We start from the raw sequence: 26402 nt of genomic DNA on the forward strand, positions 1-26402 counted from the left end.
TTACCTAATTAGTGCCTTCAAAATAATTTTGTGTCATGTCTGTCAGTGCTGTTAAAACCTATTTAATGTCAAGATTACAGGCTCCGTCCACATTTGACCCCAGGGTATAGACTTTGATCTGGTCTAAGTGTTATTTGAGATAGAAGCTCATTATGAAATGCGGTAATTGTAGACCTCCTGCCTATTAGCCCAAAGGAATTTATTAGTTAAAAGGTAGACTGGAAGGCTGCATGTATTGCTAGCATGCCAGACATCTGCAATAATACCAGTGTGGTATTTTTTTTAACCATTGTAAACACTTTACTGATTTCGAATCACTATCCAGCTAATGCTGAAGATGCATAGTATTTGGACAAGAGGTTGTCTGTGTTCATACTTAACGTTACTTGTACAGCACAGTCGGGTGCAGAATGGTGCAGACAGTTATACGAATTAACCAGTAGATGGCGCTGCCGCAGCGTTGAAAATGTAGACTCTAGGTAAAAGGCACTACCGTGCTGTATTCAAAGACGTCACGTCGATTGGGCAAACAATTTAAAATAAGCCACTTTCTGGGATTGGGTTTTATATTTAGCAGGAAACTACAACTGATATACTCTTAAAACAACTGGCATGAATGTTTTTGTGTTGTTTTAATTTTATGTGTGAATGTAATCGTAAAACGTGTGTTTGCACTCGGATGAGAGAGGTGTTTCTAGTCCGTACCTGAACTCACCAGAGCCAGACTGTTGTCAAGAGAAACGTTGCAAACCGTAATTAAACATACGGAGGATAGCTTGTAAGGGACGACACGTTTGGATAAATATTCGTCGCTGTGAAAGAAAGGTAAGAGTAACTTCAGCGACTGGCCCCTCTAAAATACTATCAAATAAATACACAAATGCTCCCCACGCGACCATATTTAGGTTGACGTAGCTCGCGTTAGCATACTGGTAACGTCACACGAAGACTACCTGTTGTCTAGCAGTTCACGTTAGCAGTTAGCGCTAACTGTCATCTACAGTTGTCGATGATAGTCAGCGCAGCTGGATTATGAAAACCTTCCTTCGGTTCATATGTTTGAAGGCCGTTTGGTAAAGCGCCAGCTAGTTCGCCTTAATATTTGTAGCCTAACCTAAAGTGAAGGCTCACGTTTTTCTGAAGTTAGCATTTGCTATTGCTAGTCCCCTCAATGCTATTGTTTTGGGTTTTCGTCCAAGTTGAGTGAGCCTTCTGCCGCCAGCTGTTCCCACACTAAAATGATTCCGTTTTATTGTTGGTGAACTCGTGGCGTACCATCTGACGATCCACTTATAAACTATCATATGTTCTCTCTATTAACGTTGCTCTGGACTGTGGTCATAGGGCGCCATAGAGCCTAGTGTTTCAATCCCAGCCATGATAATGATGTCATGGCGACAGTTTTGAGTAAATTTACTCAAACATATATATATATATATATATATACATATATATATATATATACATACATATATATATATACATACATATATATATATATATATATATATATACATACATATATATATATATATACATACATATACATATATATATATATATATATATATATACATACATATATATATATATATATATATATATATATATATATATATATATATATATATATATATACATATATATATATATATATATATATATATATATATATATATATATATATATATATATATATATATATATATATATATATATATACATATATAAGTAACTTATGACGAATAAAAGACAAAAAAGGTATATATAAAAGGTATATATATATATATATATATACACCTTTTTTGTCTTTTATTGCATTCAATTCGTCATAAGTTACTTTGTTGGGTGATTTGTCATACTAAATAACTTAAATGACCAACTTTTTTTTTTTTTTACATTGTATTGCATAATAAATCAAATTGAAGAATTTGGGGGTTTAAAATGTTTGGACACAATAATAAAACACCCGATGGAATTTCCTCAGCATCTAGGAAATATTTTTTTTATGAGACCAAATTAATCATTTAATGTATACATATTATATATTGACCGATTAATAAACAATGGAAATAATGTTTTATCCCTCATGAATCCAGCTCTAGCTTGACTAGCTTTAAAATGGAACTCGTCAATATCAGCCCTGGACAGAGGGCCGTACATCACCGATGGGCTGAGTTGAATTTGTCTGCTGGGACTCAAAGTAGCTGGTTAATTTTCTCTGTCCATGTTGTAGAAGATGTTTGGGTTTATCTGGACGTACCTCTACACATCCATCCTGAGATACTGGCTGAAGTGGTTCATTCGTCAAGCAACAGGGAAATGTGAACTGCAGAGAATATGTTCCGGACACAAAGCCGGGGCTACTAGGACATCAAAAGCAGGTGAAATAGATGATACACATTCTGCTTCTCTTTTCCTATTTAGTATATTTTTTTCAAAATATAATAATCTGCCTCTTGTGTCCTTTGTAGAATATTCTCTGAGCTCATCAAAGAACAAGGTGAGAAAATTACAACTTATATTTTAGTTGGTTGCAGGTTATGTGTGTGGTTTGGTTGTGATACCATTGATTTCCAGGACCTGCTAGAGTCTTAGTGGTCTAACAATGTCTTTCTATGCTGCTATTATTGTGTGTTTAAGCTTCTCATAAATATGTAAAAGCCAAACATATAATCGCATTTGCACAAACTTAAGAACAGCAAAATGATAAATACCAATTATTTTAAACGGTCAATACTTTCAGCCATTTCTGAGTTGCACTCGTTTCTGGTTGAAATTGCTTGAAAATTGAGTATTTGCTTTAATTATTTTTTAAATTATTACAAATTAGTTGGTTGAATTTATAATGCAAGTAATTTATTAGTTGCAGATGTACAGAGGTGCATTACCTTTTACAAAATAAAATAAGTACACATGAAGAAAAGGAAATAATATTCAATCAGAGGCTACACATACTGTACAGACACATTATCATCTAGTATGTACAGTACATCTTGTAAGATGAAGCAGTCTTTGTTGGGTGGACACGACACCTTAACGTTATTAACATGTAAACTATGTAAAGGAAAGGAAACGCCCCTTTCTAAACTATTGGCCTGCTAATATCTGTTAGGCTGTCAATGTGTTGACTCCAATAAAGACATTTCTTGTTAGCTTAATCAGTCCTTTTCCAAAGTCCCATCAACCAGTCCGTTCAGTGTAGCAGCAAAAGGGCTTTGTCATCTTTCTTTGAAAGGTATAGAATATGTAGCAGCAATCTTTTGTCTGATATCTCGTTGAATCATAACTACCCCCTCCTCTCTTGTGCTTTCCTTGTCTGTAGGTTTTAAGAGGAGCTTTGAAGACCAACAAGGATCATTTAGAGCATTGTGTCGATCAAATCACAAAAGAGAAGAATGTGAAACCACAAGAAGATCCACTGTAAGTATGTTTAAGTGTCATTGAGGTCATTTTTCAGCAGCAATTTATGTTATTTCCAAGCATCGGAAAGTCTACTTTAAGTAACATTTTTTAACTATTGTACGTGAAATATCTCTACCTTTTTTAGCTTCAAGGAAAGCCTTCGCATCTGTCTGCTACAAATAACAGGAAACAGCAGTCTGTATATATCTGTGGAAGAGTTGAGAAAGGAAGTCTTCAACCCTGAAAACCAAGAACACGAGGCCATGCTGTTGAAGGTGAGAGTTGCTGCTGCTCAATCCTGTTAATCATCTTTTTAGCTGCTTGGTTACTGTTCCACTCAATAAGTTGGCATATGTCCCAAGTATACATGTGTCTGGATCAGTGCCAGTGGATTTTATTGACCGTCACCTCTTTTGTAAAAGGCTTAATGCCCTGAAGTAACAACTACAGCAGTTAAGCCTTTAGGATGAGATGCATTCATTTTCTGATGAGACAATGCTATATTTGACCTATAACACTGTACAGTGGCAAATACAATGTGTAACCCTTGAACTATTTGTACTCAGCTGTGGGATCTGTTGATGCCAGCCGTCAAACTAGAATCGAGGATAACCAAACAGTGGGGAGACATTGGATTCCAAGGAGATGACCCCAAGACTGACTTCAGAGGAATGGGAATGCTGGGCTTAATCAACCTTGTGTGAGTCCTCAATCAACAAACTATGTTCTTATAAGATGCAGATAGTATCACTACAGACCTTTTAAGACCATTACCATCAGCGATCCTCTCTATACGATCAAGAAAGCGGACCAACCAAACCAAACTTGTTTTCCGGCTGTGTGTATGAGGCTGAGATTTCATTCCTTACCTGCTGAGGGAATCCACAGTCAGCAGGACTTGATACTTTGCTGCAGAAACAGTTGTACATTCTTATTAATACATGCAAAGTGAAAATGTGTATCCAAATACATATTTGCATCATTGTTGGGATGATTTGCACTCACGTACTTAGAAACATACGCCTGCATTGTCAATCCTAGAAAGAAACCAGGGACATATACAGTGAGGCGGAGCTTGGGTTAATGATTTATCTGTGGAGTCACGCGTGTGTTTCCCCCCTCGCTGTCTAGCGGCCTCTATTGCATAACATACTATCACTTTTCTTACAAATAAAAGCTGTTGCAGGATATTTATAGAGACAGGTAGATAAAGCTCTTGTGTCTCCACAAAGGAAGAGACTCACTGGGTAGTTATCAAACTTCTAATTAATATTGCACAAGGCGGTTATCGTTATGACGATATCAAAACCCTGAGGATTCTATAGGCTGCAATGTGTTGACGTTCAGTGAACAATCGGGCTTTTGTCTTTACTACCGGGACAGATAGACATCTACAAGAGCTGCATTTAACGCAACAGCTTCAGCATTTTTAATAAAACATTAACTGCCACACAGAGGAGACAACCCCTCCTTTCTTTTATTAAACCAAATTGATCCAGATACTATTATTTTTTTGTTATTGTACGCCTTTTAGAGCCATGTCACAACTTTATACTTTCACCACCGAGGGTCAGAGATACAAGTGTGTTATGTAAAATCAGTTGAGTTCACCTTAAGTTTAGGGTTATTGTGCAAGTAAAACATTACTGGTGAGCCAATTAAACCTCAAAGTACATGAAAAGTATCTGACTGTTTGAACGATGTACTGACATGTTTTTGTTAGTTTCTTTAGTGAAAACTACACAGAGGAAGCTCGTCAGGTGTTGTCTCATGCAAACCATCCTAAACTAGGGTAAGATTCATTCATTCATACGCATGTGGCATATTGTCAGGCAAAACTGATCTTCCTATACCAGTCCCTTCCTATGCTCAATCACTTCGAGCTAATTAAGCACTCCTCATATTTCAGTTATTCATATGCCATCGTTGGGATCAATTTGACGGAGATGGCCTACAGTCTCCTGAAGAGCGGTGCTTTGAAACCACATTTCTACAATACAGTACCAGGCACACCTGAGCTCCGACATTTTCATCAGCTATACTGTGAGTGGATTAAATCAGACCGATCTTCTCTAGAAAAATGACAAACTAAGTGCAAAGTCAAATTGTGTTTTCTGCTTTTTACAACAAATTAACTAAAATGTGGATTTCTTCTTTTCTAGGTTATCTGGCATATGAATTTGATAAATTCTGGGTGGCAGAAGAACCTGAAAGCATCATGCTGTTCAATCAGTACAGAGAGAAATTCCATAGCATAGTCAAGACACATCTACAGGACCCTGATGTTACCCTCACAATGACTGTCGGTTCTAACAACTGACATTATTCAAATATTCCCTCATCTCTTTGGTCCATGAAGTCGTTTGATCCGGGTGCAAATGGCAAGATCCGATCCTGAACATTCAAAACAGGAACATCTGGCCGAAGCGTTTTGGTCATTCCTAAATTCAAACTTGGTATTGTGGACCAATAATTCATTCGAAAAATAAAGGGTTTCAAAATAAAGCACAAATCTACACTCTGTAATTTAAAGATGACCATTCCAGTGTTTATTAACCTTTTGTGAAGGAGAAATGAGAGCTGCTGCAGAGATCAATTCTGTCTTTTGTAAGGATTTAATCACTAAGTGAGCATGCAGCCAATCGAAATGTTATTGAAAAAGAGCAAATTAACTAGCATATTTTTAGCTGTTTTGATTGTATTTATTTAATAAACACGCATCTGTTGCTTGTTCTGCTGGGGAATATGTTTTCATCCAGAGACCACAGCTACCTTTTTAATATTCATTTTATTATATGCCTGTGCATGGCATCTGCATCCTGTAATATAAGTGATGTGGGTCTCAAACTGGTTATCTGCCTCCGTTTTGATGAATTTGTATGTCTGGAGATTGCCTTTTCTTTATTCTGTTTTTAAGGAAGGTATGTGAGGATTAACACTGACTCAAAGGTAATAAATACACATTTTAATGTTTTGAATTTTTGTTTGTGGTGGACATGAAAGCATAAGTTAAAACGCAAGCACAGGTTCTGTTAAACAAGTAAAATATATCTAGAGTTCACATAAACCTGTTTTCCATTTTACTGAGAGCACCAGTATTATTTAAAGGTGCTCTGCTGTAAACTGCCTGAAATGTGTGATTGGCAGTTTTAGATTCACAGATCTTAAAGTGCACTTAACTTCCCAAAATGGGTTATGACAACCGAGAGTTAGCACCATTCAATTTCAAATGGATTCATCATGAACAATTATAAATACAAACTGCCTTTCACTTCAACATAAACACAAATAAAAGGTACACTTAACAATATTCCCTTTTCAGCAAAGGATGTTTTTTTTGTCACTTACGAATAAAACTGAACTAAATTGATATTTAGCCCAGTGATGGTTCTGATTTTTCTGTCAAAAGGAAATCTTAATTTTTGTCCTCAATCCTCTTCTTTGTGACCATCATGGCTCTCTTGATTTGTTCGAAAGAGACGAACATAACAACGTTCCATGATCCCAACCTCAGAAACGAGGGCACAAATCTACAGGAAATAGAAAAAAATTGCTTACATTTTTTTTTTTATGTTGCAAATATTCAAAAACATGACTGGGGTCAGAGAGGAGCAGCTCACCCTTTGTAGAAAGCCGTCGGCCCCTCTTTGGTCATCATGGTCCAGGCACAGTTGATGGCACTCTTGTACTGACCGGGGGGAGAGTTCATGTATCTGGTCTTCACTACATCCACTGGGGAAGCGATCACCGTGGTGACGAAGCCGGCCCCGAACGCAGATACAAAATGACACGGAAGGTTGTCTGTGGAGAGAAAAATTAGGAACAAAACAAAGTATTGAGGTGAGTAGCCGGAGGGCCTTCAGAGGCCTCCGGAGTCAGTAGAACAGAATCTCATGTCGGCAGATTATTTGACGTTATGAATGGGGCAATATAAGTGATTGAGATCTGCTGTATTTACAGCTCTGTGAGGGAAAAATGCACCATGTACTGTTCCAACTGGAGTGCTGTTATCAGCTGTAGTGGGAGGAGGAGGAGGGGGAGGGAAGAGGGTGTGTGGATTTCAAACCAACCAGCTGTCTCTCTGGGACAGCTGGTTGGCACACATGGCAGCAGCTCCCTCACTCACCTGACAGCAGTTTGTGCTTCAAGATGGCCTCCTTGATCAGGTCGTATGTAACCAGCTCGGTGCAGTTGACCAGGGCATTTCTTGTGATGTTAGGTAGCGTGCCTAAAGGAGCCACATCAGCTGATCACTATGCAGTTACAAATCATCTCTGGGTCTCGCCGTCGTGGCAGGCGAGACCTCAATGAGTCACTCATTTTGAAGCGCGCGTCCTGAATGGCACCTTTCCAGAGTCCGCGCACGCCCTCGTTCTGGAAGATGTGTTTGTAGGCCTGCATGGTGCCGCTGTACCGGCGAGCCACACCGTCCAGGTTCACCTGGGCCTGGAACCGGACCTTGACCACGTCCGTGGGCTGTGCAAAGGACACCGCCAAGGCGCCCGTGGTGCATCCAGCCAGGATCCGTGCCACTATACCGGCTTCTGGAAAGGGGGAACACAGGAGCAACAAGCGGTGGAATAACAGTCGACTCACTTTAGCCTTCAGGTAAGTCACTGTGTGCATGTGGGAGACATGTTGACGCACGCCAACTCATCATATAAAACATCACTCGGTGTCAACGCTTCCAAAGTAACCACTCACTGTCTTTGCCACCGGTGTATAAATCTTTGACGTTGTCGTAGAGGCCGATCCTGACGGAGGCGAAGCACACCTGCCTCTGGAGCCCCGCCACCAGCCCGTTGTACACGGACTTGGGCCCCTCCGTTCGGATCATGGTGCTGATCGTGCCGAACACCCCTCTGTAGCGGATGCCGTCGACTCCCTTCACCTCCCCCTGAATCTGGGGTCACAGGTTCAGATTGCACTCAAGTCTAAAACCAGCTTCACAGAACATAGGTAGAGAACTTTTAGACAGAAGGACGAGGTGCAAAGTTAAAAGGACAAGCCGCACAGAAACATGTCATGTGTGGTAACGACGGGTGTCAGTGTCACTGGGCGCATACTTGTAGTCTGACTTTGGCCGTGTCCAGGGGAAACGTGAAGAGGTCCGCGACACAGGCCGCAGCCCCGGCACTCGCCATCTTCACCACCAGCGGAGGGGGCACGTCTGAGGGTTTAAGTCCCACCATGTTTCCCTAATGCTGCATTTGCAGGTAAGCAGCAGCACACGGAAACAGAGAAAATGACCAAGAGGAAACCGCCGTGCATCTTTTCAATTGAAATATTTTACGAGCCAACGATCCAAGTGTGTATTGACGATAAAAACAGAAGTACTTACATTGTTGGTCTAAAGTGTCAGGCTTTGATCCTCGGTAGGATATGATTGGTCGGATTATAATCCATAAAACGTGCCTCCCCGCTGAAAAGAGAAATGCATCTTCGGCTCTGTATTTATGTATTATCTGGCTGACTTTTTTTTTATGGCATCAAGAGGCGTTACTGTGTACTCCTGCAAGGGTCAAATCAAAGTCCACAGACTCTCAGAAAGTCAATGTTCAATTTACCCCACAGTGCAGGAACATTTCAGAAAAACAACTATTTTACATTACTCATTCTGGCACTTTAACACCGGTAGCCTTTCATCCCAATTAAAAACATCTATAAACTTATTTTTAAAACAGTCATTTCAGTCATTTCTTTCTATCAGTGATTTGATTTTCCTTCTTTTCTGTATCTGAGTATTTATTTACTTTATTAGGCAGAGCGCATTCGCCACCCAGAATCACAATAAAGCACTATCAGTTGGTTCATTGGAGCCAGTGAGATGTGTGAACTACAGAGAAAGTGTCAGCAGCTGATTGAACACGTTGATAGCCTCGCTTTTTGAAACGGGGGGGGGGGGGGATTCTATCATTAAGCATTTGCATTTAAATGTAGCGCATCTTTTTGTCTGTATGATTTAACGTATACGTTTTGCTCGCTAATCCTCACTGCTTCGTATAACAGGGACAAACTTTATTAATGAAGGGGAAGGGGGTATGTGAGGGGATTGAGCCGGTGACTGAAGTTCACAAGGCATCAGATAAACCCTTTGCGTCACAACGGACTCGGCCTCTCAGTAGTTATTTCATAATACCTTTCCCTATATGGGGGGGGGGGGGGGGAAATGATAATTGCCAGGATCGACTAGCAGACGTTAACAGGCCAACGGTTAAGAATTCAAGTAGTTTTGCTGTATTTGTCATATTTGAGGAAACCTTAAAACCGGATTCTCTGTTCACAACCATAAATGGGATATCGGTAATGGGATATAGGTAACCACATTAAGAACATACATGCTAAACCAAAGCGGTCAGCGTGCAGGGACGTCTGGAGCAAACAAAAAAACAAACAGCAGTGGGAGCCAGGAAAGAGACTTTAAAGTTGATGAACAGCACCAGGCTGTCGTTTCAACCTGCGTAAAGACAGAAAAACAGCAAAGAGGACACAGATCTCTACTGGAAAGGAGGTTTATCCCGTTGTAACAAGGCGTTTTCTGATGAATTAATCGTTCAGGGTCTGAGAGGGAAACTCCTCTATCTGCAGAAGGTCCCGTTGTGATTGGTTAACCTGAGCCACAACCTCAGGAGAGTAGAAACAAAGAGACCTAGAAACAAAAAACGTATCAAGGGACCTCCAATTTGTACTTCTGTACTGAACTTGAGTAAATATGCTTAGTTGCATTAGAGCCTGAGGGCTACTTTCACAATGAACATCTTGCTGTAATACTATTCAATGTCTCTCGATCCGTGGTCAAGCAAATCAGTGTTGTATAAAAGATACTTTGCAACATCTTAAAGTCCTGCATCCATTTAACTTAAATATGAAATTATTATTAATCAAAATGACATTTTTTATAATACAATATTATTTACTCGAGTACAATTTTGAAGTTCTCGTACCTTAAAAAGTGAAATAAATATTGGAATTACTGTAGTAATTAACCCAACATGTTAAAAAGAAGGATCGATCATTAAATCATTTGGAGTGAATGATTGGTAGTATAAATAATCTCCACCAGGTGGCAGTAACCGTGTGATTGACCGCTAATTCATGACCAGTCTGATTGCAGAAACTAAAACGCCTCAAAGAATACTCTGCAGTTTCGAATCAATCACACTTTTAATTAGATGAGTGATAGACAATGCAGTGGAATCCAGAGTAAATTATCTGGACATTTAAAATACAGTTTAAAAAATTAAAAATATAAAAACAAGTTTCAAACTGCAACATAAAAATGTACAGAGCAAAAAGTTTAAACATGTAAAAATAAAGGTCGTAACACCTCAGGGGATCACATTGTGTGTTGTAAACATAAAGAAAGTGCAGGCTTTTCATTCAACAGCATTTTTAGTGTAATTCTTTCACCATCAGTCCCAAAAATGCATGGCATTACCAATTAATAACTGGAGAAAACACACCAGGACAATTATTGGGTATTATTTGGAAGGTTTTTGTGTGTGTGTGTGTGTGTGTGTTTCACTCACTATCCTTTAGAAAAGAAGTGGAGCTGGAAAGAGTTTACACAATATGCGAAATTTTACTTTATCATTAAATTCTCACAGCTTTTTTTTCGACAGCAAATAGAATCAAAGGATGATTTGTCGGGTTTAGAACTTTAGAACCGTTTACATCTACATAGCCTTAGTAGCTCGACATTACAATATCATTTATGCATAATGTATAAAGTACAGCTACGACATGTACACACCGACATCATCCGAGCAAACCTCATACATTAACGTCCCGTTCCCTCTCAGCCCGACAGAATCTCCTGATTGTTTCAACTCTTTAAAAATGCGTCCCCAACAGCAGTTTTTTTGGTCATTCAATCGTTATCGTACACATTCCCTTACCTCCATTGTCCTCTGAAACTCCCATGTTTTTACACACACACACCACGAGCGATAACCGCGGCTCCCTTTGGGGAAAAAGTCTGCGTCAAGTCTCAGCCGGACAGCGAGATCTCATAGTCACTCGCCGAGAGCGGCGGGCACCCGACTTTACGGACGTTCTTGGCGTTGGTTATTCGAGCCGCCACCTCCACCGGCTTCTCGAAATAATGCACCAGGGCTCGCTCGGTGAGCACGGAGGCCAGGAACTGCTCGAACGTGATGGCCCAGTCTTTGTCGATGCTGGCGCTGTGAGGAAGCCCTCTGGCGGCGGCGGCGGGGGCGGCGGCGGGCCGGCTGCTTCCCTCGCCCTCGCCGCCGCACACCAGCACCGTGTCGTCCGCTATGTCCTCGCACTGCAGCTTCTCGTCCAGCTCGTGGGAGCCCGCGCTGAGCACCGAGTAAGAGGACATCGAGGTGTCGTCTTTGGTCTCGTCGTCCGAGATGAGCATGGCGGATGAGGCGCCCGCGTCTCTGGGAGACGAGTCCTCCAGCTTGACGTCTTGCATGGGCGGCGGCGGCTCACTCCCCCCGTCCCCCTCCTCCCGGGGCCTCGGCTCGTCCCCCGGACCCGGGGGGGCGAAGCAGAGCCGCGCCTCCTGGCGGGTTTCGCCGTCGTCTTCCTCGGCGCACGCGCTCGCCCCCGGTTCGTCCTCCGCGCCGACGCAGAACAGCTTCCCCACTTCTCCCATTTCCAGCAGCAGACTGGTGACGGTTGCCGTGGCGTGATAGAGCTCCTGTTCTGCAACGTCCTCACTGAACATGCTGTAGAGGGTCTTGCAAAGCTCTATGAACTGGCTCTGGAGCAAAGAAGAAAGAAACGAGGTCACTTGTGCTGTACGGTAACTAAAGAGTGCATTTGCACGAGTGGTTCAAGGGGAGACGTCTCACCTGATTCAGCCTCGGGAGTTCTTTTGTGTTTTCTAGGTTGGGTTTTGTTTCCTGATTCCACAGCTTCAGGTATTGTCGGTATTCAGGAGTGTTTAGTTTCTTCACTGTAAAATGCACAAGAGAAAGCGACGCCGCACTTAAAATAAGTGGGATTTCGCTTCTTTATTGTAATTACAGACTTTATGATTCAAACTGGAAACTTTACAATCCCATTTAGCCCATTAAAATCAGCCATAATCTTAAAGCACTAACATTTTGTGTAAAAGTAACAGCAGAAAAGGCAATTTCTTACTTTTTGCCCTTAATGAGACTAAACATTGTGTTGGGTCGCAGTGTTTCGTGTTAAATCTATACACGGATTCCTTTTGCAATGTGCTGCCTACCTTTTTCAGTCTTGAATGTAACTCTCACAAAGCCATCATCCCGCTCACTTCTGCACTTTGAGTCATGACCTAAGGAGAATGATCAAATATCAAGTATTTGTCATTTAAATAAATTAAACTAAATCCAACAGCTAGATTGTGATTTCTTCTCATCTTTTAACATCATCCTGAAAAATAAAGATGATCCTGGGTTCGTACCAAGGGACGTTTCTGGAGTGATGTCTTCAAAGAAGTACTGTGTGGCTTCGTAGGCAGAGTCAGCTTCCTCTGGTTCATGCCTCATTTCTATAGACACAAAGTCGGAAAAATGAACTGGAGATATATATATATATATATATATATATATATGCTCCACAAAAATAATATCTGCAGTTTGACATTCATTGCGCTGCATCAATGCGCACACACACACACACACACACACACACACACAGACACTCACCAGGCATCACATGAATCTTGTAGAGGAGCTTCAGCTTCTCAGTGTGGTCCCCGTGACACAGGACCCCTAAAAAAAAAAAAACAACCAGCTTCAGAGTTTAGAAACACATCAATCCGTTTTCGTAATAATTATTAATATCAATAGCATTACACACGGTATCTACACAGACACTTCCTACCCAGGCCATTGATGAACTCCCGAAAATTGATGAGGGCATCTCCGTTTTGGTCGAGGAGACGGAAGAAGCGCACAGCCAGGGGGTCCGAGTGGGCGCCGTTGGCCCAGGGAAACAGCAGGTTGAAGAGGCCTTTGAACTGCTCCACGTCGATGCGGTACTGCTCCAGGTAGGGCAGGCTGGGGTCGTGGCGCTCAGTCGGGTTGCTGCTGCCGCCCCAGTAACAGCTGGTCAGGTGCTCCGCCTGAAGAGAGGACGACAGGAAGAGACTGAAATGTTGTACGCAAAACAAATTAAAAGTGGTTAAAAAGGTTAAGGGACGCGAGGATAGAGCTGCTTTTAGAGGGGTGAAAGCAAAACATTGCTTCACAATGCAACTCTAAGAATAAAAGCAAATAATGTAGCAAATTGATCTCAACCAAGTTGATGCAGCTCAAGAAAGGCTCATGGTTCACATTCACGATGCCTCATTTCTTTCCTCTGTAGGGAACAAATAAGTGTTAGCTGGAGGTAAACAACATGAACACGTAACTCACCTTGAAGAGAACATAGAGCTCCTCCAGCTCGTCAATGCTGAAGGCCGTCTCTGTTACAATTGTCCTAACCTGAAAACATAATGTAATTACAGTAGGTATAAATGGAAGAATTAAATTATTGTTCGATGTGTGCGATTACGACAGGAATGTTGTTGGGTTTCAGAGCTCAAATCTAAGTTGACCTGCAGAACTAATAGAGTTTTCTCAGACTACTTTTCAGCTGACAACAGGGATGAGCAAGAACATTTTAGAAGATACAGTACTTCTATGATTTTACAAACATTTAATCTAATTCTAGCATCACTAAAGATGTGTTAGCGGGTTCTTACCACATTGCGTTTAGTTGTATCTTCAATCGTTTGGATGACCCTCAGCCTCTGTTTGAAACGCATCTGTTTGATGACATCTGCACGGATTGAACCAAATTTCTGATCCAAAGAGAAGGACAAACATGGAGAGATATCGGTCAACCCATCTGAGCTGGAGACAGCTGCATGTGAAGTGAAAAAGGGTCAAATCACATCAATTGAAAATTCCTCTTTTCCCCCGCACACGTCCCCACTAAACACAGAAGACAACGGACGGGTCATCAGCCAGTTTACATACCTCGTAGGAGCTGCGGACCAGTTTAAAGATGTCGACCTCTGGATGCGGTTCCCCGTTGTCGGTCAGTAATGAGTGCAGGTGGGGGATGGGAGGGAGGGTGCTGTCCTTATTGGTGACACTGTCCAAGTATCTGCAACACAAACATCATTTAACAAAATGATCAAAAACTCAATTTTTTTTTTTTTTTTAAACGGATGAATGGAAAGTCTTTCTCCCCCCCCCAGGATTAATAGCTTAAGGTATTTGGTCCCCTCTGGCCCTCCTCACCTGCCCAGCACTGTCATGGCCTCTCCGTCGTCCTTGCAGCTCAGCAGCTGGTGGATGTTGGCGTGCAGCACCGAGAGCGCCAGCTGAAAGATGACCTTGATGCCGTCGTAGAAGAAGCAGTCGACCACCACTACCGCGCTCTCGAACGGCATGACGGACAGGAAGAGGGTGAGGAACCAGGAGAGGGAGATGGTGGAGATGACCCCGAGGTCCTGCATGCAGTCGTACAGCTGAGGGACGTACTCGCGGGCGAGCTCCTCAAACACCCCCTGGTCCACCAGGGCTCCTGGGGAACGCGTGGAGAAAAGGAGAAGACATTTTAAAACAGACGGAGGGGGGGGGGAATCCAACCACACCCTAAAATGAAACCCACCCACGACCCGGGTGTTGTAGTAGTCGGGCAGCATCCTCTCACAGAGCGCCACGAGCAGCCAAAAAGCCTCCTCTTCCTTGGCGTAGAGCAGCAACACAGAAGTCACGATGTTCATGGCCTTTGGCGCAACAGGGAAGAGAAGAGCCGAGTTCAAGGGCCCGCCAGGTTTTTCTGCGGCGCTGAGCTTGTGACGGCGGGGGGGAGGAGGGCGCGTACCTGACAGTATCCAATGTTGGGGTTTCTGAACGCGTAGGCCGTGAGGACCCGGCGGAGGGCAGCGATTCCCATCTCGTTCTGGAAGGCCGGGTGCTCGGGGAGGGAGCGGTGCAGGTCTCGCTCGATCTCCTCCGTGGCCAGGTTGTATTTCCCCATCGACTTCTCCACCACGTCTTCGTAGTACCCGGGGTGGGTGGCCATCTCGTTGATGGCTCCTGTGGGACACAGAACGCCAGCTCAAATCTTCTCCCACAGGCGTGAGGGTGATGGTCCTTGTGAGGGGTCATTTTAGTGCAAAGCTGTTAAGTATTTAAATGCAATGAGAAAATCTACTTTTTTTAAGCAGATGAAAAGGGCATTTAAGAGTTACTAGAGTAAAAGGTTAATTAGATGAAAGTAAAATAGCTGGGTTGAAGTTAAACATAAAAAGAAAAATCAAATATAAAAATGGTACTAAATACTATGTTCAAACAGAAAAAATGTTCTAATTGCACTTTTTTAAAATTGACCAAATACTTCATTCAAAATACATATTTAAGTTAGTGTATCATCATTTGCAAAAGTAACAAAACAATAACAAGTCAGATTTTTGGATAAAAAATGGATTGAGCTAGTTAGATTTTTTAAAAAAGACATCTATAAACTATGTCTAAACAGAGCCAGCCAGGTGAGGGTATCTGTTTTCACAGTATAATAAACTACATTATCAATCATGTTTGTGATTTGAATCTGAGCTTCTGTCATGTATTTCAGTTACTTGCACTCAACCCTGCATACAACTTACAAGGACCAATAAAAAGCAGATGCTATCTATTTTATTGTATTCAAGTGAAGAACTTTTCAGTAAAACCTGAGAGAGGTTTTCTCTCAGTTATCCACACGCCTCAGAAAACCGGCATATGAAGCTCGAACTGTTTGTTATTCCTTTTGTGCTAAAAAGAAGAAAAAAAGATACTAATTAGGTCAACCACAGAATGTTTTAAACATGTTACTCCTCTTTTCTTGCAGGCGAATAGTAAGAGTGACTAAGGTGAACACAATGCAGCCATGTGATCCATATATAGGTCACTGCGGAGGGGGGGGAGGAGCCTTTTGGAACCCAGCTCTGCTCAGGTGAGGAGCAGCACGAGCTGCTGCGTGACTGCACACAGGAAAGTGGGCGCAGACATCAAAATGCAGCACGTCAAAGAATGAAAGTTAAAAAAAAAAAAGTGAAAAAAAAGGTTTCCATGAACCACAGCTCCTCCCCGGTTCATGGAAAGTTACCAATCGTTCTTTATTCCATTGTTCAGTGGCCACGATTCAAATGTTGAGTTTGAGCCCTCGTGGAAGAAGACGTATGCACGGCTTTTGAATATCAGCATAAAAAGCTTAATTTTCCTCATCCGGATAATTTGTACACTGTAGTTTGGCCTCCCAGTAAATACAGTCTGTGTGAAATAGTTGTGCTGCTGTAACAGTAGCAGCACTAATAGTATTAGTGTAGTATATACTATATTAGTATAATAGTATTCATGTCTCTCATTGGCTTTTCAAATGATCATTTCTTTCTTGCGTTATTTAATTGTCAACAGGAAGTCTGTGGTTATGTTTGGTGTGTCATGTGGTGTTGTGATCACGGGTCTGGTTTCCTCAGGTATGACGTAAACACCATGACTTAACCATGCGTCAATGTGTTTTTCCAGGCCCGTCAACATTTGCTCACCAGAGAAGAGCAGCCAGAGGTCTCCTCGCATGCTCTCAGGAATTCCCTTCAGGACCAGGTCCCTGGTCTTCTCCGTGCGGTACATGCACACTCCCTGCCCGTACTCTGCAAAGTGGTTCTTCCACGCCTGCTCCTTCAGGAACTCTTTTGCCTGAGCGAAGAGGGGGAGAAACTAGTTCATGACAGGAGCAGAAGCACAATTACGGTAATTTGTTCTGCTTCTGTGTTGGAAACTCAAAGATTTGCGTGACAAATGTGGGTTTAACTCGCCAGCTTGGGATTGAACTCCTCTGGAGAGCGGCGGCGGTACATGGTCATGAGGGCCTGCGTGGCTGTGGGAACGCTGCTGTCGTTGAGGTTGAACGTGCGCTCGCCCTCCGAGCTCAAGCTGTGCGGCGGGCTGCTGGAGAGCACAGATCCAGGCTGCGAATAAACCTGGAGGTGACACACACACACACACACACACAGTTAGAGGTATTCCCTCAGCATTTCATAGGCCCTACTCAACGCGAAAGCAAAAGAATAATCTTTCACCTCGTCGTCTGAGCTGTTCAGGCTGCCAGTGAGCTCCCTCTCCAGGTATATCTTTGAGGTGGTCTGCTGCAGGAAGTCAGAAATCCTCTGGACCAGGAAGTCTCGGTCCTTCAGATTAGCAAAGAGAAACGTCATACGATTCTTGGTGCTGATGGAGAGGGGGCTGGGCAGCACATTGGAGCTGTCGGCCTTCTCCACGATGGTCACCTGGAAGAACAATGAGGAACATCCCAGGATCCCAGTTAAACAAAAAAAAAATAATGCAGTAATTGACATGCAGACATGAAATGTGTCAGAATTTAGGAACACACTAACAAGCAATTTCCATAAGCAATTTAATATAAAATCGAATGCTCAAATATTTTTTTCCAGAATAATAAGGTTCAGTTACCTTTATTGAAATCAATATCTTTTAATTGGATGGCACCGATTATTCTAGAAACCAATTTCCCAGCCGAGATACTTTACTTATGGTTAAAAGGCAGTTTAGTAAACAATTCAGGTGAAATGGAAACAAGGAAGAATATACACTATACTACATTTAGCCAACTTGCCTCTCGCAGTGGGATGATGAGGCTGCACAGAGTCTCCTCCTTGCTGGTGAAGCAGATGTAGTTGGTGGAGACAAACATCTGTCCCAGGATGTGCATCTTGTTAAAGGGGGTCCACAGAGTGCAGTCCGTGTGTCCGTCTAGCTTTTCATCTTTGGGCAGACGGAAGAGCGCCCGGTAACGCTCGCTCTTAGCTCTCGCATCCAAATCCCTGAAGAAAAAAAAAGAAAGAAGAAATGTAGTCATTTCACACTAAGAATTTAGTCAATATTTCACAGCTTATCGACAGATTGGTTTGACATAATCACAATTACAAGCAAAACAATGAAACTATCCAGTAATGTTACACAGCTTAACGATCAAGCATCCCCCGTGTTAATGAAAGAGCAACCTTCTTACAACCTTGATACGGCAGTGGAACCAAACACTGCTGACATTAAATGTGTTGCTCAAGCAGAAATGGGATCCTGAGGCCATTCTTAAAGGGCCTGTAGAGACCAGTTTCCCAACACACCTACATTGCGCTTTTTTACAGCTAAAATGTGCACTTCCCTTAGTGTCTGGATGACAAACTGTGAACCTCTCACCTCTTGAGTGCCGACACCTTCGTGGGGGACTTCTTGAGCTTGGGCAGCGTGCGGTCCTGCTCGAAGCCTTTGTTGTCCAGCAGCTGGCGCATGGCGATGTTGGCCAGCTGCTCCGCCAGCTTGAAGGTCTCGTTGATGTTGAGGAAGACGGAGAAGACGTGCGCGTCGATGCGGGTGCTCACCATGATGGCGTCGGGCATCAGGAGGGTGGCGCTCTTCTCCAGCTGGGTGATGTCTGCCCAACGCACCACCAGCTTCACTAACAGTGTCAAAAAAGGCATCCAAAAAAAAAAGAAGGGAGAAATCATTAAAGTGTCCATCATGTTATGGTATAAGTCGACTCCGAGGTGATAAATACAGCCAACCTTCTTTTCCGAGTAAGTAGGAGTAGAAGCAGAGGTGGTTGATGCTGAGGTAGAGCCATCCCTGTCGTGGCACCTTGCCCTTCCAGTAGCTGCAGGAGTAATAGTTCACCAGCTTCTCCTCCTCCGGCATGCCAAACAGCTTACGAAACTTTGCGCTGGCCTCCTTGAACTTGTCCGTGTCGTCGTCCTCTTTGACGTCGTGGTTCTTGTTGTACTCCGCGATGATGCCCTGAGGCGGCATGAGCAGAAAGCCATATATACGTATATACACATACATACATGTACAGGACCGTATGTAGTACATTTTTAGTTCCGCTCTGGTAGTGGTTACGACTTAAAGTTTAAACGCCAAGCTACATTTTGATTCCTTCGGTCTGGAGTAGGTACCTGGACTTTTCCTTTGACAAAGGTGGTGATGTCATTCTCGTTCTCAAAGATGGAGAGAGTCTGCAGCAGGTTGTGTTCCAGCCATTCCCAGTGCTCTGTGATCTCTTTACGGGAGGTTCCTGCAGAGCAAAGGGAAGAGATTACATGTTAGAGCACTGGGCCACTGGGTTCACAGGAGGATTATGGCGCTTTAAGGTTTCAGTATTTGGTGGCGGAAAAGCCACATGCAGCATCGGTGTGAGTCAAATATAAAAAAGTACAATAAAATCAATATCTTCCAGGTCCAAAAGCAGCAAAATGATGTCTGTGTTGTTCCTTTCATCAGTAAGGTCCAAACAGATCTCCTTGGGCTGCCGGAGAAGCTGATCGCAGTAATGGCCGCCACAGTGGACCATTATCCCTCAACACTGCTGCAAACAGCCCTCCAGTGAGTGCACATTCACTAAATCAGCCACTACTGCAACACTGCTCCACGTCTCTGTGTAGACCACTTGAGGGCTGGGGGGGGGGGGGGGCAGCGAGGGAGAGGCGGCTCGGAGCAGCTGCCATTTCAAAGCCAGGCCGGTCTTATTTAGGCCTCCATTTCAGACAGCGAGAACCATCAGTGCTCGTGAAATGAGGCCGACGTGTTTTCATAGCCATCCTTGTTCGACTTAAGAACTAAAATAATTACAGCAGTTTAATTCAATCAAAATCGTACCGTGCATCATCTTGATTGTATTTCTAAGTTTCCTTATCATTTCTCATTTGTATTGAGTTGCCTTCGAACTTGAAAGAAAGCAAAAATCACTAGTGGAAACTTCTCAAATGTGACCACTAGGACCGCTGTGGTCTGCAAAAACATAGAGTATGCAAACTATTCTTACGTTATGTAGACCACCAAATTAAGAGATGAAACCGTTGAAGTCTTGAGTCAGAGCTTGTCCTGACATTATGTCAGTGAATTACACAGCAAACAAGAAGAGTGCTGCTTCTAATCGATTTGGAGTGTGGCTGCTACTCGATTGATGATTTACTCCCTCAGACTTATTCTCACTGGAAATAACAAGCGCTACATACAGAGAATACACAGATTACATTGTTTTAAGATACGAGCAGACGAAGTGGACTCATAACAAAACCCCAAAACACAACATGCACTCATTTTGGAGAATTGATTCCTAAACCTGATCCTGCGCTTTAAATCCACCGGGGCATGATGTAATGCTTGGCATTCAACAGCTAACATGGGAGGGTGGGTATGAGAACATGGAGGGGCCGGTACTGGAGTAAAGATGCGAGAACTGCAAGTGCTTTATACCAACAAACTGAAGTTCTCAACGTGGACTTGAGGAGAGATGAAGCACATTTATTATACTCACAATTTCTTAAGAAGAGAGTTAAAGTGCACCCACCATGAGCAATGATCCAGTAAACCAAAGAGTCAGGGGTCTGGTACAGGATCCTATAGGGGGCCATCCGAGCACTCGAGTCCAAGACGACATCCAGGGTCCCAACCAGCAAACCTGCAGGAGCCAAAGAACACGGTTACTAAAAAAAGGCCCAGAAGCAAATATTTACTTCAAATTCAAATCAGATTAGGCTAAATAAAGAACTCCATGTTTTGGTCCAAAAACAATAAATACAACACACTAAAATTAACTCATGACCCAAGTTACCCTGAAAATGTGCTGTGAAACAAAAGCCCTCTCTCTCATACACACACACACACACGCAACAACAACTATAAAGTTGTGCAATGCTTAATACGCTTTTTCAAAGTTAACACTTTCAGATCCTTCGTTCTGCTTAAACATGGGGAATTCCATGAGGTCTTGTGGTTTAAGATGAGAAAACATCCTGTGCCTTGAATGACTTTGCTCCACACACACGATGCCTTTGTTTACTTGCAAGAGGGTACAGTGATCTGCACGTATTTATACCTGGGGGAGGACAGCCAATTACATTGTCATTTGAAGCCAGGCGATAAATGAAGACATAACCAGGGACGATCAACCTTATTACAAATAAATGGGAGTTGCAAACTTTTGAAATGCATGTTTAATTAATAATGACGTAACTGAAGAGCATTCAACTGCCATGACAGACGGGTGATTTTTATTCAACAGCTTGTCAGGGCAAACCCAGTACGAGTCACACAGAAAGAGGATGAGAGACATGCGAGTAAAGTTGAAATATTTTATAGGATATATATATATATATATATATATCATTTTGGCCCTTTGTGAGAATACAAACAAAATGCTCAGTGTGTGAACACAACTTCCTCTTTAAAAAAAAAAAAGAAAAATCACATGGTTTAAAACAGTCTGGACCAAAATATCCGTGAGAAAGATTTAAATGTGATAGATTTAAACGTTTCCTTTCAAAAGAGTCAAGTAAGAAAAACAAGCAAATAAGAACTAAAGTTCACGATACAGCCAATGGTTAGTGACGCACCAGTTGAGGTTTAACGCAGGAAACTTGGGGGTACAAACCATAAGGGAGACCACTGAAAGTGTCAGACCACTTGACATCCACATCGCCCCCCTCCAATAGCATTGATTCAAGTGAAACCGCAAACACACGCAGAAAGACAGCAGCTCCCAAGTCGGCATGGACCCACCATGGGTCGTTTATTTAACAAAGCGCCACCCCTGGAACATCTCCTGTCCCTGTAGCGTCAGCCCATGACAAACTCTCTGCCTTCATAGAGACTTCCTATCACACGCTGAACGAGTGGGTGCACGGCCTCTAAAGCAAAGACAACAGCTGCAATGGCTGCTTCGTCTATTGTTCCCTGGGGGGGGGGGGGGTGGGGGAGGGGGGGGGGGAAGCTTTCCTCGTGAGCAAAACAAGCTAGGAAATCATGTGATGCTTCGTGCGCCTCTCACAAAAACAGAAAACACGAAGCCGTGTCCTGTTGTTAGAGCAAAAAAAAAACAAATCACCGGCCCAGAAACAACGAAACTGTTTCACATCTTGTGGGAGGATGTTTGCATTGAGCACAAAAAGGAACAGAAGCTCCTTCAAACCTCAAAATCCAAACAGCAAAATCCATACGGTCTCAGATAACAGAAACCTGAACCTGCGTCGTCATCATCATCACGTACGTCCACACATGCAAAGATGTGCATTTTACAGCTTCTTCACCATTTCTTCAACTGCGGAGCAACTGTGAGGCCTACAAAAAAGTCACTATCGCACACTTCCTGTCAAGCATACAGTTACTACCAGCTGGGTTTTGAAATGTCATGTTGTGCATGTTTTTTTTCTTCAATAAGATGTTGTTCTATTCTCTAGCTTCCGCTCCGAAAATGCTGACTAATAATGCTTATGGCCACAAATAGACAACAACAGGATCCCAGACGTCCCTCCAGCTCCACACAGTCCCATAAAATACAGCAGATGCAAACCCTGTTATTAGATGAGACTAAGTGACACTCAGGTTGGATGTGTGAAGCAAATTGCATTAAATATCATTCTATTAAGTTTATACATCCCATACTGTCGACCTTTACTTTGTCAAATTGTATTTTATATACAGTTTGCCCCAAAATATTCCTTCATAAATAAATAACATTGTACCGCAAAAGGTTTGAAACTTGCATCGTTTACATTCAGGTTTGCTTGCTGGCATTATTTTGTCCTCAATGCCTTTGCTCACACCAATGCAGCTTTACATTATTATTCTTAATGCTACAAAACACCATTTATGATCCCGAAACATAGCGGGAAAAACGACGATTGTTTACTTATTTCGATAAATGATGTGAACCGAAGTCAAGATGAAACTGATGGGTGGTTGAAGACATTTAAAGAATCAGAATCCATTGTTCAATGTGTCCGACGGAGTTTTTTTTTGGAGGAATTATATCTGAAAGTGTGTCCTTCTACCAAACATCACTGGGCCCCTGCAAACCCTTGATGTCAGCGCTTGAGCCTGGTTATTTTGAGCAGCCATATTGGTGCCTGGCGATGTGAGATGCTCTGTGCTGGTGCAGCTGATCGCTTTCCTCTCTTCTTGAAAGCAGTGCTTCTGGGCAGTGCCAGTGTCGCTGGTCAATGGTGCCAACTGGCACTCGGCACATGTCAGCAAGCTCCGCCTTTACATAACAATGACATAATTCACGGATTCACTTTGTGTTGCTAAATCAAGTACTTACCAGGTTGAGAAAATCAGGGCAGCAGCTCTTTTTTTGTAAATAATAATCAAAAAAAGGTCAACAATGCAAAATCTCTATCCTTTAGACCTTTATTAGCTACACTACAATTAATATATATGACGGTCTACTTTGACAGGGACAAACAGGACTTGTCTTGAAAGACATTCATCAATGTGATGGAGTACCCGTATGTGTAGTGCATCTCGTTTTACAAAAACCAGACCTTCCCATCTGGGCCAAACGTAATTAAATTAAATCACATTTCAAAATCCAGAGAGGAAACAAGACAGCAGGCTCAAGGAGTTATTTGCATATGCTTAACCTCGTCCAGGTTTTCCTCCACCTCATGCTCCCGTCTGACCCATTTTGGATGGAATAAGCACGAGAGAGGAGGAGTGAGAGAAAGAGGAAGGGGAATGATTCAGCATGAACAAGCAAAGAGGTGTCTGAAATAGATTCGCTGTTGCCGAGACTCCACGGCTATTGCCACCCGCACAAAATCTGCAAGGACGATCGTTTGCATCGTTGATGAGTTGTTAAAATCTAAATGCGTCTTGCGAGCAGGAATAGCCATTTTATTATCAGAATTTCTGGTGTAACCGTATGATCACACAGTAGATTTACAGGACTTCGCCCCTCGATGCTCCCATACTCAATCAAAGGTATATCCTTCATCCCCAGCAGGCTGGACACGTGAACAAATCAATTAAGAGGGAAAATCAAGCGTTGTACTCTTCACTTCCAGGTGAAAGGCCACCTGTGACAGCTGATTGGTCATGTGACCGCCCTCGTGTCCATCTTTCCTCATATCAAATAACACAAACACTCCATCTGTTGTATTTTAGGCTATATATATATATATATATATATATATATATTCACCCACCATGTCAACATAAAAAAACAGATCATGAATAATGTTTTCGTGATATCGTGTTTAGGACTCACCCGCTAGTCCCCCGCCTCCATCCCCGTGGCCCTTCCGTTTTTGGAGGATGAAATATGGATTCGCTCTCTCGGTGATCCATAATGCGCCCGCCAGTAAAACATCTTCGGGACTGACCCACATAGTTCTGCGGTTTGTTTTTTAAGGGGACATTGAACAGCGAGGCTTGCCGAGGGCGACCCCTAGACCGGTCCAACCGGGATGTGCGATGCTTCCAGCCGGGATCAAAACACCGATCAAGGACCGGTATTCTCCTCCTCGACCCAGGAAATACAGTCAACTATTTGAAGTCCGATTGAAAGCAACGCCAGCAGGCAAGTGCTGCTATAGTTTAACGCGCCGGGCACGGATCGGAACGGAACGGAACGGCCTGCAATGTGGAAGTCCAACACCAAACGTCGCGGACACAAACCTTCACAACACACGCCTCTTGTATGCGTACAATTATTTTTTTTTAAATCTATGTCTTCGAGAAGCTGTCGTGGGACCGCCTTGCTCGGTGTGGCGCGGTTTGGTTTGAGTGCCTGATCAGTCTTTGTTGTGCATGCTCCCGTGCAGGTGTGATCGCGTCGGTGACGTTTTCCTTGCGCGTCCTCGTTGCGCCGAGGAGAAATCTCTTCACAAACGAAACAGTTCACGGTCCGTTCTGCGGTGTCGGTTGCGTGTACCGGAGCAGGAAAAAAATAATAATCTCAGCACTAAACCCCACAGCACCGCGCTAGTCTTAGCCGTCGTCTTCGTCTCCTTCTCCGCCCCCTTTCTGCGCCGCTGTGGCGCTGCCGCGAGCAAATAAAGCGAGCGCGTCACCGACGGGCCGGTGACGCGCTCGCTTTATTTACGCGCAGGAGGTGGAGGCCCGTAAGGTACTGTGGATCAACATATATCCACACGAGGAAAGTGATAATGTGAGAGATGAGGAACAAATACACACTGTTTGAAATCGAAATACCACACAGAAACTCTTGGATGACGCAGCTGTTATGGGACTTTTGTCTGGTTTTGGGGACTTTTAGGGATGCTTACAGGGAGAGGGGGAAGCCCGTGTGGTCTGGCCATGAGCACGTCTGAAACCTGTCCTGAAATGTCTCCAGAAAATACTTCTTTGTGCTATGCTTTTTTAAACTAAAACGTAAAGCCTACAGCCCCCTGGGTCCCGACGGCCAAGAAACGTGAACAGACCTTCATACGGGAGTTTTCCACCATCGCCAGATGTGGAAAGCCAACCTCTATTGAACAGACCTCTATGGAAATCTACTTGTGAGCCGAGAACTCAGGCGCTACTTCCCCCCTGCGCTGATAAGCTCCTTTGTTCTTCCTGAGAAGTTTGGTCAAACCCCCTCCTTTTGATGGATGAATTTCCCGTAGAACCTGTATATGATCATGGCCTGAACTCACTCTGGACAAATAGCCCTTTTGTGAAACTTCTGTCCCCACTGCGCAGTGAATAAAGCTCATCTGAACAGCCACATAATGTAACCATGTAGAAACATTTCTTCAACACAACAGGCAGCTGTTTAATTGGGAGTGGGAACGTAGTTGTCAATAGCGCCTGTGCAGTGTGCACCCAGGACAAAGTTGTGTTGTGATGAGCCTTGTTGGTTTTCTCACCAATCCAGGGCAAGATATTGTGGAATCTGATTAGTCAAGCATTGAGCATTATTGACCTCATGAGATATTGACTAGCTCAATAGGTAAATGCACTCTTACATTGAGAGTATGTCACTACATTTTGCACATGTGGTCAGAGGGAAGTGTTAGAAAAGTATGGTAAAAATGTATTTTTAATGTTTGTTTTGATTTAATTAGTGTTTATTTTCAAAGCTTGGTTGCTCTGACCTGACATTCCATGACATCATCAGTGACATCATTTTCTTCTGATCATAGTTTAGATTTGACACAGGAACATCTGTGAAGTTCTTCCTGTTAAGAGTGTATCAGTGAGCCCAAATGGTAA

At 43.0% G+C, this 26402-nt stretch overlaps 3 protein-coding genes across 3 annotated transcripts; 1 reads left to right on the forward strand and 2 right to left on the reverse strand.

Moving 5' to 3' along the window:
• The first annotated feature begins 574 nt into the window (after positions 1–574).
• elmod2 (ELMO/CED-12 domain containing 2) lies at positions 575–6138 on the forward strand. Its single transcript, XM_037472708.2, has 9 exons — positions 575–825; positions 2237–2384; positions 2475–2503; positions 3326–3423; positions 3551–3680; positions 3972–4105; positions 5129–5197; positions 5315–5448; positions 5568–6138. The coding sequence occupies exons 2-9, from the start codon at positions 2240–2242 to the stop codon at positions 5723–5725; spliced, it is 897 nt and encodes a 298-aa protein (XP_037328605.1). The 5' UTR covers positions 575–825; positions 2237–2239; the 3' UTR covers positions 5726–6138.
• Positions 6139–6355: 217 nt separating this feature from the next.
• Positions 6356–9183, reverse strand: ucp1 (uncoupling protein 1). Its single transcript, XM_037472707.2, has 7 exons — positions 8747–9183; positions 8472–8609; positions 8110–8308; positions 7752–7949; positions 7532–7633; positions 7026–7206; positions 6356–6935 (listed from the first exon to the last, which is right to left on the reverse strand). The coding sequence occupies exons 2-7, from the start codon at positions 8595–8597 to the stop codon at positions 6821–6823; spliced, it is 921 nt and encodes a 306-aa protein (XP_037328604.2). The 5' UTR covers positions 8598–8609; positions 8747–9183; the 3' UTR covers positions 6356–6820.
• Positions 9184–10550: 1367 nt separating this feature from the next.
• tbc1d9 (TBC1 domain family, member 9 (with GRAM domain)) lies at positions 10551–25232 on the reverse strand. The gene is made up of 21 exons (XM_037472460.2): positions 24451–25232; positions 20752–20862; positions 19358–19476; positions 18971–19199; positions 18606–18864; positions 18022–18229; positions 17468–17674; positions 17204–17368; positions 16934–17084; positions 15229–15443; positions 15013–15130; positions 14640–14925; positions 14373–14502; positions 14096–14194; positions 13767–13835; positions 13234–13474; positions 13056–13121; positions 12812–12898; positions 12614–12682; positions 12231–12334; positions 10551–12139 (listed from the first exon to the last, which is right to left on the reverse strand). Exons 1-21 carry the CDS (start codon positions 24569–24571, stop codon positions 11396–11398), a joined length of 3798 nt encoding a protein of 1265 aa, XP_037328357.2. The 5' UTR covers positions 24572–25232; the 3' UTR covers positions 10551–11395.
• Positions 25233–26402: the final 1170 nt, after the last annotated feature.

The sequence above is a fragment of the Pungitius pungitius genome, chromosome 9 (genome assembly GCF_949316345.1).
Source record: "Pungitius pungitius chromosome 9, fPunPun2.1, whole genome shotgun sequence".
Taxonomy (NCBI): domain Eukaryota; kingdom Metazoa; phylum Chordata; class Actinopteri; order Perciformes; family Gasterosteidae; genus Pungitius; species Pungitius pungitius.

Bases quoted from the DNA above. Each gene is read 5' to 3' on its own strand.
- elmod2 (XM_037472708.2), top strand. From the start codon at position 2,240: ATGTTTGGGTTTATCTGGACGTACCTCTACACATCCATCCTGAGATAC. The intron at 3,681-3,971 runs GTGAGAGTTGCT...ATTTGTACTCAG, and splicing joins ACGAGGCCATGCTGTTGAAG to CTGTGGGATCTGTTGATGCC. The intron at 5,198-5,314 runs GTAAGATTCATT...CTCATATTTCAG, and splicing joins GCAAACCATCCTAAACTAGG to TTATTCATATGCCATCGTTG.
- ucp1 (XM_037472707.2), bottom strand. From the start codon at position 8,597: ATGGTGGGACTTAAACCCTCAGACGTGCCCCCTCCGCTGGTGGTGAAG. The intron at 7,634-7,751 runs GTGCCATTCAGG...TGGCTCCTTTAG, and splicing joins CGTGCGCGGACTCTGGAAAG to GCACGCTACCTAACATCACA. The intron at 6,936-7,025 runs GTGAGCTGCTCC...TATTTCCTGTAG, and splicing joins CCGACGGCTTTCTACAAAGG to ATTTGTGCCCTCGTTTCTGA.
- tbc1d9 (XM_037472460.2), bottom strand. From the start codon at position 24,571: ATGTGGGTCAGTCCCGAAGATGTTTTACTGGCGGGCGCATTATGGATC. The intron at 20,863-24,450 runs GTGAGTCCTAAA...TGGCTCCTGCAG, and splicing joins TGGAGGCGGGGGACTAGCGG to GTTTGCTGGTTGGGACCCTG. The intron at 14,503-14,639 runs GTGAGGAGGGCC...TTTGTGTTGCAG, and splicing joins GCCATGACAGTGCTGGGCAG to ATACTTGGACAGTGTCACCA.